Here is a 15,645-nt window from a genome sequence, read left to right as displayed (position 1 = left end):
TGCAGCCAGAGCCAAGTCCATGACACCACGGGTGGCTCAGCTTACAGGGGGGTACAGGGAAGACTGGAAGAGCCATAGTGATAGGTGATTCAATAGTCAGGGGAATAGACAGGCGTTTCTGTGGCTGCAGACGTGAATCCAGGATGGTGTGTTGCCTCCCTGGTGCCAGGGTCAAGGATGTCACTGAGCAGTTGCAGAGCATCCTGAAGGGGGAGGGTGAACAGCCAGCAGTTGTAGTCCATATCAGAACCAACAACATAGGTAGAAAGAGAGATGTGGTCCTGCAGTCAGAATTTAGGGAGCTAGGTAAGAAATTATCAAGCAGGACCTCAAAAGTAGTCATCTCTGGATTACTCCCAGTGTCATGCGCAAGTGAGTATAGAAATAGAAGGATAAGACTGAAGAATGCGTGGCGAGAAAGATGGTGCTGGATGATGGCTTTAGATTCCTGGGACATTGGGACTGGCTCTGGGGGAGATGGGACCTGTACAGGCCAGATGGGTTGCACCTGAAGAGAGCCAGGACTGAGTTCCTTGCGGGACATTTTGCTAGTGATGTTGAGGGTTTAAACCCGTTAGGCAGGAGGATGGGGACCTGAGGGTAGACTCAGTTGGGACCAAATCAGAAATGAAAATGGAAGGCAGAAAATTAATGGATGAATCTGGAAGACAGAGGAAACGAGGGTTAGAAAATTAAAAAAAAAAAGAGTTTGGCAGTGCTCATGGGTATCTATTTCAATGCAAGGAGTATAGCAAATAAAGCAGATAAGCTGAGGGCACAAATAGACGTGGCAGTATGATATCCTAACTATTACAGAAACATGGCTTAAGGAGGGACAGGAATGGCAGCTCAACGTCCCTGGTTACAGGGTTTTCAGACGCGATAGGGAGGGGGATAAGAAAGGAGGGGCTGTGGCAATTTTGGTCAATTGCTGCTATTGCAGCTGTGAGGAGAGGTGATGTGTTGAAAGGTTCATCAAATGAAGCCATATGGATTGAGCTAAGGAAGATAAAAAGGGGCAATCACACTCCTGGGAGTGTACTATAGATCCCCAAACAGTCAAAAGGAGATAGAAGAGCAGATATATAGGCAAATCTCTGAACTGCAAGAAGAATAGGGGAGAAAAAGTAGGGGATTTTAACTATCCCCATATTAACTGGGATAGTTTTAGTGTGAAAGGAATTGAGGGAGCAGAATTCTTGAGGTGCATTCAGGAGAACTTTTTTGGCCAGTATGTAGCAAGTCCAACAGGAGAGGGCACAAGTTTTAGACTTAGTTTTAGGAAATGAAGATGGGCAGGTGGAAGGAGTGGCAGTGGAAGAGCATTTTGGTGGTAGTGATCATAATTCAGTCAGTTTTAACATAATTATGGAAAAGGACAGAGATTGAACAGGAGTGAGTTCTCAATTGGGACAAGGCTAATTTTACTAAGCTGAGGAGTGATTTAGCAAAAGTGGACTGGAAACAGCTACTTGAAGGTAAATCAGTATCAGAACAGTGGGAGGCATTCAAAGGAGAGATTCAAGGGGTTCGGAATAAACATGTTCCCACAAAGAAAAAGGGTGAGACAGCCAAATCTAGAGCCCCATGGATGTCAAGGGGCTTACAGGGTAAGATAAGGCAGAAAAGGAAAGCTTATATCCAACACCAAGAACTCAATACTTCAGAAAGCCAAGAGGAGTATAGAAAGTTGAGGGGTGAAATTAGGAAAGCAAAGAGAGGGCATGAAAGAATATTGGCAAGCAAAATCAGGTGAACCCAAAGATATTTTCTCAATACATTAAGAGTAAGAGGGTAACTAAGGAGAGAGTAGGGCCCATAAAAGACCAAAAAGGTAACCTATGTGTAGGAGCGGAAGATGTTGGTATGGTTTTTATGAATACTTTGCATCAGTCTTCACAAAAGAGGGGAACAATGCAGATATTGTATTTAGGGAGGAGGAGTGTGAAGTATTGGATGTAATAAACATAGAGAGGAAGTACTAATGGGATTAGCACACTTAAAAGTTGATAAATCACCACGGCCAGATGAAATGCACGCTTGGCTATTAAAAGAAGCAAGAGAGGAAATAGCAAATGGTCTGACCATCATTTTCCAGTCCTCACTGGAAATGGGTGTGGTGTCAAAGGATTGGAGAATTGCTAATGTTGTACCTCTTTAAAAAGGGAGCGAGGGATAGATTGAATAATAACAGGCCAGTCAGTCTAACCTCCGTAGTGGGCAAATTATTGGAATCTATTCTGAGACAGGATAAACTGTGACTTAGAAAGGCAGTGATTAATCAAGGATAGTCAGCATGGATTTGTTCAGGGAAGATCTCGTTTGACCAACTTGATAGAATTTTTTGAAGAAGTAACGAGGACGATAGATGAGGGTAGTGCAATTGATGTGGTCTACATGGATTTTAGCAAGGCTTTTGACAAGGTCCCAATTGGAAGACTGGTTTAAAAAAAATAAAATCCCATGGGATCCAGGGAAATGCAGCAAGGTAGATACAAAATTGGCTCAGTGGCAGGAAACAAAGTGTAATTGTTGATTCGTGTTTTTGCGACTGGAGGGCTGTTGCCAGTGGCGTTCCGCAGGGCTCAGTACTGGGTCCCCTGCTTTTTGTGGTCTCTAGTAACGATTTGGACATAAATGTAGGGGGCATGATCAAGAAGTTTGCAGATGGCACAAAGATTAGCTGTGTGGTAGATAGCGAGGAGGATAGCTGTAAGCTACAAGAAGATATTGATGGTCTGGTCAGATGGGCAGAAAAGTGGCAAATGGAATTCAACCTGGAGAAGTGTGAGGTGATGCATTTGGGGAGGTCAAACAAGGCAAAGGAATACACAATTAATGGGAAAATACTGAGAAGTGTAAAGGAAGTAAGGGACCGTGGAGTGAATGTCCACAGATCCCTGAAGGTAGCAGGACAGGTCAATAAGGTGGTTAAAAAGGCATATGGAATCCTTTCCTTTATTAATCGACGTACAGAATACAAGAGCAGGGAGGTTATGCTGGAACTGTATAAATCATTAGTTAGGCCACAACTTGAGTACTGTGTGCAGTTTTGTTCACCTCATTACAGAAAGGACATAATTGCTCTGGAGAGGGTACAGAGGAGATCTATGAGGATGTTGCCAACACTGGAAAATTGCAGCTATGAGGAAAGACTGGTTGGGCTGGGGTTGTTCTCCTTGGAACGGAGAAGGCTGAGGGGAGATCTGATTGAAATGTACAAAATTTTGAGAGGCCTGGATAGAATGGAGGTGAAGGGCCTATTCACTATAGCAGAGAGGTCAGTGACAGGGGGCATAGATTTAAATTAGAGGGGAGATGAGGAAAAACTTTTTCACCAGAGGGTGGTGGGGATTTGGAATGCACTGCCTGTAAGGGTAGTTGAGGGAGAAACTCTCAACTCCCCTTTCTGGCAGTGAGTTCCAGATCCCCACCACCCTCTGGTGAAAAAGATTTTCCTCATCTCCCCTCTAATTTTTCTACCAAGCACTTTAAAGGGAGAAACCCTCAACTCATTCAAAAGGAGTCTGGATATGCACCTTAAGTGCCGTAATCTGCAAGGCTATGGGCCAAATGCTGGAAGGTGGGATTAGAATAGGTGTATTGTTTTTCGGCCGGCACAGATACGATGGGCCAAGTGGCCTCTTTCTGTGCCTTATACTTTCTTTGATTCTTTGAATACACAATAAATGGGAGAATACTGAGAGGGTGTAGTGGAAGTGAGGGATCTTGAAGTGTATGTCCACAGAATTCTGAAGTAGGACAGGTCGATAAGGTGGTTAACAAAGCATATGAAATCTTTTCCTTTACTTGCCAAAGCATAGAATATAAGAGTAGGGAGGTTATGCTGGAACTATATAAAACACTAGTTGGCCACCACTTGAGAACTGTGTACAGTTCTGGTCACCTCATTACAGAAAGGACATAATTGTTCTGGAGAGAGTACAGAGGAGATCTACGAGGATGTTTCCAGGACTGGAAAATTGCAACTATGAGGAAAGATTGGTTAGGCTAGGGTTGTTCTCCTTGAAACAGAGGAGGCTGAGGGGAGATTTAATTGAGAGGTACAAAATTTTGAGAGGCCTGGATAGAGTGGATTTTCCCTTGGCAGAGAGGTCTGTGACTAGGGGGTAGAGATTTAAAGTGAATGGTAGAAGGATTAGTGTAGAGATGCGGATTTTTTTTTTCCACTGAGGGTGGTGGGGGCCGGGAACTCACTGCCTGAAAGGGTGATAGAGGCCAAAAACCTTTATCTCCTTTTAAAAAGTGCTGGATGTGCACCTAAAGTCCCGTAACCTTCAGGGCTACGGACCAAATGCTGGAAAGTGGGATTAGGCTGGGTGGCTCTTTTTTTTTTTGCCAGCACAGACACGATGGGCCAAGTGGCTGCTTTCTGTGCCGAAAACTTTCTATGATTCTAACAGCACCAGCCATTTAATACACCTGCACTAGCCCATAGATCTCCTATAAGGTTTTGCACTGGAACCTACCATAAATTAGAGACAAAAATTGCAGCTCCCTCTACAGGGCATCTGGGACCTGAGTGAACATGGCAAACAACAGTGTATCCCATTGAATAATCAGACTGAAGAATCGATGAGCAGCACATGGTCTGAACCAGGAGGTGTAAGTTAGAATATTGAATTTGATATCCAGTCAATTTCAGAAAGCTAAATAGAGAGAAAGATTGTATTGAGAGAGATAAAAGACAGAAAAAAAAGATAAAATACAAAACATTTAAATCTCCAGCAATAATTAAAATCTGAATAAATGAGACTCTACACTTGAGTGCCAGAGTAGTTGTTTGGCAGTAATTAGGACTTTCCACACTCTTGAAATGGTACTTACATTGGAATGGAAAGCTTTAACTTTTTTGGTGATTTTAGTGTATATAAAGCAAGCATTCAGTTTTTTGAATTATGAAAGTGATTCTGTTTTGTTATTTGTTTTTTAAGGAATTTAAAGTTAAGCTGAGTAAATGTTGGACCAGGGTTTTTTTTTAAAAAAGGAAGCCATCAAGAGGACGCAGAGAGAGATCTGGATTGATGAGTGTTGCTGGTTGTTACATGGCTCTGGTTAGGTTTAGAGCAGAAGCCCTGGTAACGGGCAGAAAAGTGATGAGCGTTCTTTTAATTGGATAAGCCCAATAGTAGCAGAGCACCTGGAGATGACAAGTTATTTGGTTGTGAGTTAATGGCGGAAATTTTAGGCCGCCCCCAGTCAGTCAGGTGGGGGCGGCATAAAATTGAGCAGCAGGCTCCGGGAGGCCGCCCCGCCCCGATTCCGCTTCTGGGCAAGTTACGAAGGTCAGGCGGGGGGGTGGGGATGGGAAACGGCCCGCCTGCCCAAGGCCAATCAAGACCCTTAAGTGGCCACTTAACAGCCACTTAAGGGCCCTCGCCCACCTCCACGGATATTTTACCCGTGGCAAGAGGGCGTGCTGGGGATGTGAAAGGCTGCCCAGCGATAGCTGCCGGCCTTTCTGCGCCCCGGGGGGAGCATGGCAGGCAGGCACAGGGTGCCCAATTTGAGGGCCGCCCCCGCTTCCCAACCCACCTCACCCGCCCCCCCCTCCCTCCCCTCAAATGACCTCACTAGCCTCACCAGGGAATGACTGATTGCCCCCTGGTGAGGCAACCCAAACTTACCCACTCTCTCAGGCCCATGGCATTGGCTGGACTGCAGTCCCAGCAGTGGCCACCATTCCCGGTGGCGCTGCTGAGATTAAGAGCTGGGCAGCTCACTGAGGCGGGGCTTCCTCCCTCAAGTGGGTGGAAGTCCCACCTCGGGCCAATTAAAGCCTGGGGATCCATAAAATACGGGACGGATCGCCAGGCTGGGCGGGAGCGGGTTCGTCACCGACATTTATGTTGGAGTCCGGCTCCCGTCTGCCCAATGTGTGTGTGGTTTTACCTTGAAGGAATAAAAGTCAAGTGCTGCTGAAGTGTCAAAAAAGGACGGAAGAATGAGAGAAAAGTTTTAAAGATAGGGCGGCGCAGTGGTTAGCACCGCAGCCTGACAGCTCCAGCGACCCGGGTTTGATTCTGGGTACTGCCTGTGCAGAGTTTGCTAGTTCTCCCTGTGACCGCGTGGGTTTTCGCCGGGTGCTCCAGTTTCCTCCCACAGCCAAAGACCTGCAGGTTGATAGGTAAATTGGCCATTAAAAATTGCCCCGAGTATAGGTAGGTGGTAGGGGAATTGAGGGAAGGTGGGGATGTGGTAGGAATATGGGATTCATGTAGGATTAGTATAAATGGGTGGTTGATGGTTGGCATAGACTCTGTGGGCCGAAGGGCCTGTTTCAGTGCTGTAACTCTAAATAAAATAAATAAATTCCAAGGAAGACTGAAGACTACAACCCAGCTCCCTTTCCCGCAATTCCCTAAAAGATTCTGTGAAGTCCATTCTGTCTATTCATCTTGTTTCCTGTATTGAGAAAGGCCTACTAAATTACTTTTCAACGCCGCCAGAAGAGAACTGTTCTGGAAGTGATCTGCCTACGCATGCTCAGAGGTTGGACAGTCAGTTTGGTGCAGTGTGTCTCATCTATTTTCTTCAGGGGTGGGAAAGTGATCTGCCCGGGTGTGTTTTCTTTTTGTCTGTAATACAGCTCCAATCTAAAAATCCCTTTTTATTTTTTGGGTTAATTCGATCTGCGTGTATATGCTTTACTTAAGACTTGTATAATAAACTGTTGTTTTTGTTGTTCAGTAAAGAAACCTGGTTCGCGTGTTCTATTCTGTGAAAAATACTACATCTGATTGACTGTTTCAGTAAGTGGGAAAATTTTAAATAATATGTCGTGACCTGTGGAGAAGTGGGACTCAATTAACAGTGCACCCCTTCCATCTCGGTCGTAACAGAATGGGGAGCCAGACAACAAGATTCTGTTTGAAAAGGTTTGGGAGGTGCAAGACGTTTCAGACAGCATCTTTGAAATTTCCATATTGAATGGCATGTGCGATCAACACAACTTACTGTCCGAATTCAATGTAAACAATGGCGAATGCTGTTGCCCTCACTATTCCTAAAGCAAAATCTGACCCATGAACTTGTTTGAAAAATGGTGTAGTCTGAAAGTATGTTTAATTTGGAATGATAAGTATTTAAAATGCACATTTTTTCTGGTGGATGTTACATGCATCCCAGGCCACATATAGCTATAATATGCTACCTGGAGGAATTTGGCATTGGTACCTTCGAACAGCTCTGGTCCAGAAACCGAGGCAGACAGAAATAGAAAGAACAAATGAAGAAGCAAAAAATTTTAATCCTGTTGATGACAAAATGAAAATTCAAATTTGCATTCTAGTGCAAAAAATTGGGAAATCTTAAATCTTTGCACATTTGATATACTGTTTTAATTGAGACATGATGGCTTTTGTACATCATAGGTGTTGAATATCTTGTTAAAAATATACATTAATTTTTCAGAACTATTTCTTTGGAATTAATTAATGCAAAAGAAAGGAATATAGTCAGTGACTGAAATGCAAATAATTTATTATTTATTTATTTATTTATAGATAAGGCACTGAAACAGGCCCTTCGGCCCACCCAGTCTGCGCTGACCATCAACCACCCATTTATACTAATCCTACATTAATCCCATATTCCTACCACATCCCCACCTTCTCTCAATTCCCCTACCACCTACCTGGACTAGGGGCAATTTATAATGGCCAATTTACCTATCAACCTGCCAGTCTTTGGCGGTCACAGGGAGAACTTGCAAACTCCGCACAGGAAGTACCCAGAATCGAACCCAGGTCACTGGAGCCGTGAGGCTGCGGTGCTAACCACTGCGCCACTGTGCCGCTATTGTGTAGCAGTGCAAATCAGACACCATATTTAAAGATTCTAAGTACAGTTTTTTTTAACGTTCGTTAGTCATAGAGTTATACAGCACAGAAACGGGCCCTTCGGCCCATCGTGTCTGTGCCGGCCATCAAGCACCTATCCTAAAGTTCGTGGAACTGATGTAAAGTTCAGCTACTTAAAGAATTTACAAATAATTGCTGTTCATTGTCCAATCAGACTCAAATAAATGGGTTTTTGTCAATGTTTTCCTCCTTCAGGTGCAATTTTTGAGGAGACTGCCAGAAAGGATGACAAAATGTTTCGATTAGCCGTGGCTGAAATGAACATGAATGAAGAAATATTGCAAAATGAAAAGATAACATTCTCTGTCAGATTTGTTGATTCCAACAATCCATTTCAAGCTGTTCAAGAGGGTAAGGCAGCAGCTTTACAGCTATTTATCTCGTTAACCTTTTACTTGGGGAGATTATTGCATTTTTATTATTGTACATATTTTAAGATTTCATATCTTATGGGTTTCATTTTTGATTATGGAAATCAATTCTTCTAAGGCTATAGGAAAATTTTATTCTGAAATTAATTAATTTTTGAAGCAATTGTTGAGGCATTGCATACTCATTTTCATAGATCTTTAAAAAATTTCTAGATATCTGATTCACTGATAACTGAAATCAACAGAGCTTTGAAATTAAACAAAATGAAATAAACAATGGTACCTCCCCGCATGTTGTTCCCACCCCCCGCGTGCTGTGCTGTGCTGTGTTCTCTTCCCACCCCCCCTTACCCTCTCTGTCGTTCTTCACCCGGCGTTACCTAACTGCCCTTCCATGATGGTACCTTGAGCCTGGTTTATGTTATTGTCATTCAGGAGGACTCGAGATTTCTGCTTCCTTGCTGTTTATTCATCAACAATGACCACATAATGAGGTTGATATGTGCCTGTCCCATTGCACAGCTATTTGGCTAAACATGTTTACAGTCTTCACTGTTTAAAAGGCTAACAACCTCCCTGGGGTTATCCACATTCTAACAACTTTTAAACAAAGGATCTTTACATGGTCTGAGTAGGTCCTTTTCATCGCTTCTCAACATGTCATGACTTGTACAGAACTCCCGCTAGCATTCAACTTAGCTTGTCCATCATGCTTTTGTGGTTATGTTACTTATAGAATACAATTTTAACTGATATACTTAAGGATATCACAACTAGGTTCTAATCGTACTATAATAAAATAGATTCAATCCTACAATAGCATAGTGATTGTGTTACTGGATTAGTGATCTAGAGGCCTAACTAATGATCTAGAGACATGAGTTCATAATCCTACCACAGCAGTTGGGGAACTTAAATTCAGTTAATTATAAAATCTGGAATAAGAAACCCCTATTGGTCATCGTGTCCATGAAGCTACCGGATTGTTGTAAAAACTCAGTTTGTCCTCTAATGTGATTTTTAGGGAAGAAAATCTGATGTCCTTACCCAGTATGACCTACATGTGACTTCAGACCCACAGCAATATTGTTGAATCTTAACTGCCCTTTATAATAGTATAAAGGTTGGCAATAAATGCTGGCTTTGCCAGTGATGCCCACATCCTCTGAATGAATAAAAGACCTCATAGTTGTACAATGTACTTGCAGTTCTAGAAATATTGATCCAGCTTTTTAAAGTTGTAAGTTAACCCTGAATCAATCATCATCTCTGGAAGGTGGTTACACTTAATATCCAGTGACAAGGTTGGAACCTTTCTCCTACTTCAACCTTACTTGCATCCTTGTACAGAAAGCTTTGTAGGCAACAATTGCAACGCTATGCAATAATGCCATATTTGAAGCAATTCCCCTGTTGATAGGACCTATGATAGCAGAATCTTTTATTTCTCTTTGCTATTTACTATTATTCCTGCATTTTCTTTGAAGTAGAGGAACGTACCATCTTTCCTCCATTATGCTTCTGGCTATTGTATCATGACTGCCGGGTGCACCTTTCTCTTGAGCTCTGGCTTGCATCTTTACAATATTTTAAAGACCCACAGTGCAATTTTCTCTCTTTGGCGCTCTTTAAAAATAAAGCACTAAGCTAGTGAAAATGCTTGTTTCTGACTCCCATTTCCTTCCTTCCTTTCTATCTGAGGTGAATGCATTACATCAATATCCAGTCTCCATGTGATTTTTATTTTGTAAGCCTGGGAGATGAAATTGTAGCCCAGTATAGATTGCAATGTGTTAAGTTTACGTTGGGTTACTGGGTTTAGTTTGTAATATCTGATTTAACACAGAGCAATGCAGATATTACTCTTGTGTTAAATAGCCAACTGGTTTAGTTTCAAGATCTTAACCCCAAAGATTCTTGCAGGATCTCTGTACAATCAGAGTAGTGTGTTCTGTGGAAGCTTCTAGCTGTGTGCCTGTCTTAGTTTCACTTTTGCTCTGCAGCCCCACTCAGAGGCTTAAGCAGTCAAACACAGTGAACACAGATCATGGACAGACTGACAAAATCCAACCCTGATCAATCAAGCACTACATTTCTCCCCCCTTTTTGATGAAAGACATTTTTAAATTCAAGTATTATAAACAACAAACATATATACATCAAGCCATTTCTTAGTGTTCAACTTGTCTTTTTTCTCTAAGTACAGGAATAATCTTTGAGATGGGAATGAGAAAAGATTGTACAGGCTAAGCTTGTATCCGCTGGAATTTAGAAGAGTAAGATGCGACTTGATTGAAATATATAAGATCCTGAGGGGTCTTGACAGGGTGGATGTGGAAAGGATGTTTCCCCTTGTGGGAGAATCTAGAACTAGGGGTCACTGTTAAAAATGAGGGGTCGCCCATTGAAGACGGAGATGAGGAGAATTTTTTCTCTCAGAAGGTTGAGTGTCTTTGGAATTCTCTTCCTCAAAAGGCGGTGGAAGCAGAGTCTTTGACTATTTTTAAGGCAGAGGTTGATAGATTCTTGATAAGCAAGGGGGTGGAAAGTTATCAGGGGTAGGTGAAAATGTGGAGTAATCAGTTCAGCCATGAATTTATTGAATGGCGGAGCATGCTCGAAAGGTTGGGTGGCCGCCTCCTCCTAATTCGTATGCTCGTATATTCATGTAGGAAGGTCTCTTTGGTCTTCAATTAGATCTACGAATTTGAGTTGTGAATCTGTTTGATCAGCTTGATGAGGCAGATTATCAATATCATTCATAGGAAAAGGAAATGTATCCTCATAACCACTATCCTCAAAATATCGTGGTCTGCTCCCTATCAAACATCTTGTATTCCACTTGCTGTTGTTAGCCAACAGATAAGCATTTGTACCGAGTAAATGTCTAATCTGCTTTGGACCTGATACTGACGAAGCAAGTCTGTGATCCTGATTTGAACCCAATCTCTAACTTTTTAAACTGTTGTTCCCTTGCGCCTCTACGTTTGTCAAAGTATGCTTTTGTTTTATCTTATCGCTGTGCGATTTCATCCCCTCCTGCTCTGATATCCTCTTTAATTGGTATTTGTGGCTTAAGAATGGTCAGTGGCATACGGAAGTTACAAACTATCATAATTTCGGTTGGTGTCTTGCTGGTCAGAAAGTGTGGGTGGATTGGTATTTGCAGAGTAGGATGTGAATAGACTGTTTGAATGTTCTCTCCTCTGACATACTAGCTTTCAGACTTTCCTTTGTCACCCTGTTGAACTGTTCAGTGTCACCATTCGATTGCGGATTGGAGTGTGATGTCAGCTGGCGATGTATTCCATATCTGGCTAGGAATTCTGTAAATTGACTTGAAACAAACTGTGATCCATTGTCTGTAGTGTTGGTCTCCGGCAAACCCCATTTTGTAAATAACTTGTCCAGAATGTCAATGACTGAAGTGTTTGTAATGGAACTTGTAGCAATTTCCGGCCATTTGCGATGGAGATCGTGAACAACAAGCAAAAAATGTTGATTTCTAGGGGCTGCTCGCACTTCTCCAAAAATATCAACTTGAAGTTGTTGCCATGATTTTATTAGCCATGGGGTTAGTTGCAGAGGTGCAGGACATGGTTTAACATATTTTTCACTGCACAAGCTACGCAGTTCCTAATGAATATACAGTGATCTATAATAAAAACAAGAAATGCTGGAAATACTCAGCAGGTCTGGCAGCATCTGTGGAGAGAGAAGCAGGGTTAACGTTCCAGGTCAGTGACCCTTCATCGGAACTGGCAAATATTAGAAATGTAATCGGTTTTAAGCAAGTAAACTGGCGGGGTGGGGTAAGAGATAACAAAAGAGGTGTTGATAGGACAAGGTCACAGAGAATAAATGACCAGAAGGTCATGGAGCAAAGGCAAACAGTATGTTAATGGTGTGGTGAAAGACAAAGCGTTAGTACAGAGAGGGTGTTAATTAACAGAAAAATGAACAGCCCTGGCCCCAAACACGGACATGAAAAAAAAAACAGTGGGTAGGCACAGTAGAAACAAACTAAACAAACTAAAATAAAATAAAGAAAGAAAAAAGAACTAAAAATAAAAATAAGGCCCATCATGCTCTGAAATTATTAAACTCAATGTTCAGTCCAGCCAGGCTATAGTGTGCCTAATCGGTAAATGAGGTGCTAGTCGTTGAGCTTGCATTGAGCTTCACTGGAACAATGCAGCAATCCCAGGACAGAGATGTGGGCATGAGAGAAGGGGATGTTGAAATGAGAAGTAACCGGAAGCTTGGGGTCATACTTTTGGACTGAGTGTAGGTGTTCTGCAAAGCGATCACCCAATTTGTGTTTGGTCTCCCCAATGTAGAGGCGACCATATTGTGAGCAGCGAATACAGTTTACTACATTGAAAGAAGTACAAGTAAATCGCTACTTCACCTGAAAGGAGTGTTTGGGGCCTTGGATAGTGAGGAGAGAGGAGGTAAATGGGCAGGTATTATACCTCCTGCGATTGCGTGGGAAGGGGATGAGGTGATGAGGGTAATGGACGGAGGGAACGATCCCTTCGGAATGCTGACAGGAGGGGAGGGGAAGATACGTTTGGTTGTGGCATCATGCTCGAGGTGGTGGAAATGGTCGAGAATGATCCTTTGGATGTGGAAGCTGATGGGGTGGAAAGTGAGGACAGAGGGAACCCTGCCGCAGATGTGGGAGGGAGGGGAAGGAGTGAGGGTAGAGGTGTGGGAAATGGGCCGGACACAGTTGAAGGCCCTGTCAAGCACTGCCGGGGAATCCTCGGTTGAGGTAAAAGGAAGACATATCAGAAGCGCCATCATGGAAGATTGCATCATCACAGCAGACTCGTTGGAGACGGAGAAACTGGGAGAATGGAATGGAGTCCCTACAGGAGGCAGGGTGTGAAGAAGTGTAGTCGAGGTAGCTGTGGGAGTTGGTGGGCTGATAATGAATATTAGTAAACAACCTATCCCCAGAGGTGTCGAGGAAGGGAAGGGAAGTATTGGAGATGGACCATGTAAAGGTGAGAGAAGGGTGGAAATTGGAAGCAAAGTTGATAGTTTTCTAGTTCCGGGGGGGAGAGGAAATGGTACCGATACAGTCATCAATGTACCGGAAAAAGAATTGGGGGAGGGGGCCTGAGTAGGACTGGAACAAGGAATGTTCGCCATATCCCACAAAAAGACAGGCATAACTAGGACCCATGCGGGTACCCAAAGCAACACCTTTTACTTGAAGGAAGTGAGTGGAGTTGAAGGAGAAGTTGTTCAATGTGAGAACAAGTTCCACCAGGTAGAGAAGAGTGGTGGTGGATGGGGACTGGTTGGGCCACTGTTCAAGGAAGAAGCAGAGAGCCTCAAACCGTCCTGGTGGGGGATGGAGGCGTCGAGAGATTGGACGTCCATAGTGAAGAGGAGGCAGTTAGGGCCAGGAAACTGGAAATTATTATAATGACGTAGGACGTCAGAAGAATCACGAATGTTGGTGATAAAATGATAGTGATCTATTCCTTTCCACCAGACTGCTTCATGGGATCATTGTTTCATCTTACTAACACCCGGATGTCCTTCATGGTCAAGATGCAATACATGTTGCTGTAGTGCCTTTGGGATAACTGCCCAAGTGCCATGTGCAATACAGTTATCGCCAAACAATACGAGTTTGTTGCGTACTCTGTAAAATGGGATTCGTTCTTCCCCTACATCTTCCCCTAGATTTGAGGTATTGACTTACTTGCTGCAGTATATCATCTGCTACTGACTCTGTCTCCAACTCCTCTCGTGTAACAAGATTCGCAGTCATGTGCAAGTTGCTTTGCTGTCGTTAACGCTATCTGCAACAGGATTATGGCTAAGCATATCTGCTACTTGATTGCGTGAACCTGCAAGGTACTAGACCTGGAAGTTATACTGATACAGACGATCTGACCATCTGTAGATGTGTAGAGATCGATGACCCTAATCCTGACGTAGCTAATAATGTGGTCAATGCTTGGTAATTGGTGCGAAGAGCAAACTTTCTACCAAAAAGATACATGTGCCAATGTTTACATGCATAGATACAGGTTAAGTGCTTCCTGCTCTCCAATAGAATATTTGAGTTCAGTGTCCGACAACGAGCATGACGCATAAGCTATTGGTCATTCACATCCATCAATGGACTGTGAGAGTACAGCGCCAATTGCAGTTCCCGATGCATCTGTCATGACGTGCATTTTAGCCCACAGGCGGAAAAGTGCGAGGACACGTGGAGATGTCATCTTCGCCTTTTAACGTTTCAAATGCTGATTGCTGTGCGACAATCCATTCCCATTGAGCCTCTTTACGAAGTAGCTTTCGAAGAGGCTCCGCAATCTCTGCGTAATCAGGGACTAATTTATGATAGAAGTTAGTAGTACCTAGAAGCGATGCCAATTCTTTCACAGACAGTGTTGGAAGTGCATGAAGGGTATTGATATTGTCATTTGTAGGCTTTACTCCACCTGCTGTCACTCTGTAACCTAGAAAGTCAATCTCGGGTGCCGCAAATATGCATTTGTTCTTGCTGAGCGTCAAATTGTGTTTTACAAGTCGAGTGAGCACTGCTGATAATTGCTGATCATGTTCAACTTTGTCCCGTCCATGGAAAACGACATTGTCAAGTAGGTTGCGTGTCCCCTCAACATCCGACAAGATTGAAGAGACAATCTTCTGGAATACGCTAGGTGCTGAATTTCGTCCATATGGCGTCTTGCGGTTCTGAAAATCACCTTCATGGGTAATAAAAGCTGTAAGATATCAGCTTTGTGCTGCTGGAGGTATCTGAAGATAACTCAGTCGCATATAAAGCTTTGTGAAGACTGGAGTCATGAAATGATGCTGATAGTTCTTGAATTGTAGCAAGGGAATACTTGTCTGGTATGATAGCTTTTTTGACCGCCTTTCGGTCAATGCATAGTTTAAGTTCACCATTTTTTGGTCGTGCAATGACTAGATTTGATATCCACGGCGATGAGTCTATTTGTTCAATGATACCATCTGCTTCTAGTCATTTCAGATCCTGAGACACTTCAGCATGGATTGCAAACGGCAGCCATCTCAAACTTTGTGAAACTGGTCGAATTGATGTATCGACGCGAGGAGCATGACCGTACCCTTTGATCTCCCAAAATCCAGTAAATAAGGAAGGATATTGGCGTGTATAATCTGCAGTATCAATCCCATTAATGTGCGCCTCGGTGGGGTCAGCGAGTTTGAATCCAAGTCTATCGAAAAGGTTTTGGACTTTAGCTACATAGAAAGTGTAGCGCTCTAGGTGATATTTTTAGTTGCGTACTGGAACTGTGATCTTCCCCGAAACTGGAATGATAGTGTCGTCATAAGCTTGAAGAGTGTCTGTCACAGGAGTGATAGAGAATTGCGAA

At 43.1% G+C, this 15,645-nt stretch overlaps 1 protein-coding gene across 2 annotated transcripts in view; it reads left to right on the top strand.

The window, feature by feature from the left end:
- Positions 1-15,645, top strand: part of LOC137375605 (glutamate receptor ionotropic, delta-2-like) — a 629,010-nt gene that overhangs the window by 58,328 nt on the left and 555,037 nt on the right. For both annotated transcript variants that reach the window (XM_068042974.1, XM_068042973.1), the window contains exon 2: positions 8,079-8,234. In XM_068042974.1, the coding sequence (XP_067899075.1) occupies positions 8,079-8,234 (156 nt within the window). The remainder of the gene's footprint in view (positions 1-8,078; positions 8,235-15,645) is intronic.

Source organism: Heterodontus francisci, chromosome 12 (assembly GCF_036365525.1).
Source record: "Heterodontus francisci isolate sHetFra1 chromosome 12, sHetFra1.hap1, whole genome shotgun sequence".
NCBI classification, from domain to species: Eukaryota; Metazoa; Chordata; class Chondrichthyes; order Heterodontiformes; family Heterodontidae; genus Heterodontus; species Heterodontus francisci.
The sequence above is the reverse complement of the archived record's forward strand: the minus strand, read 5'-3'. Positions and strand labels throughout refer to the sequence as shown.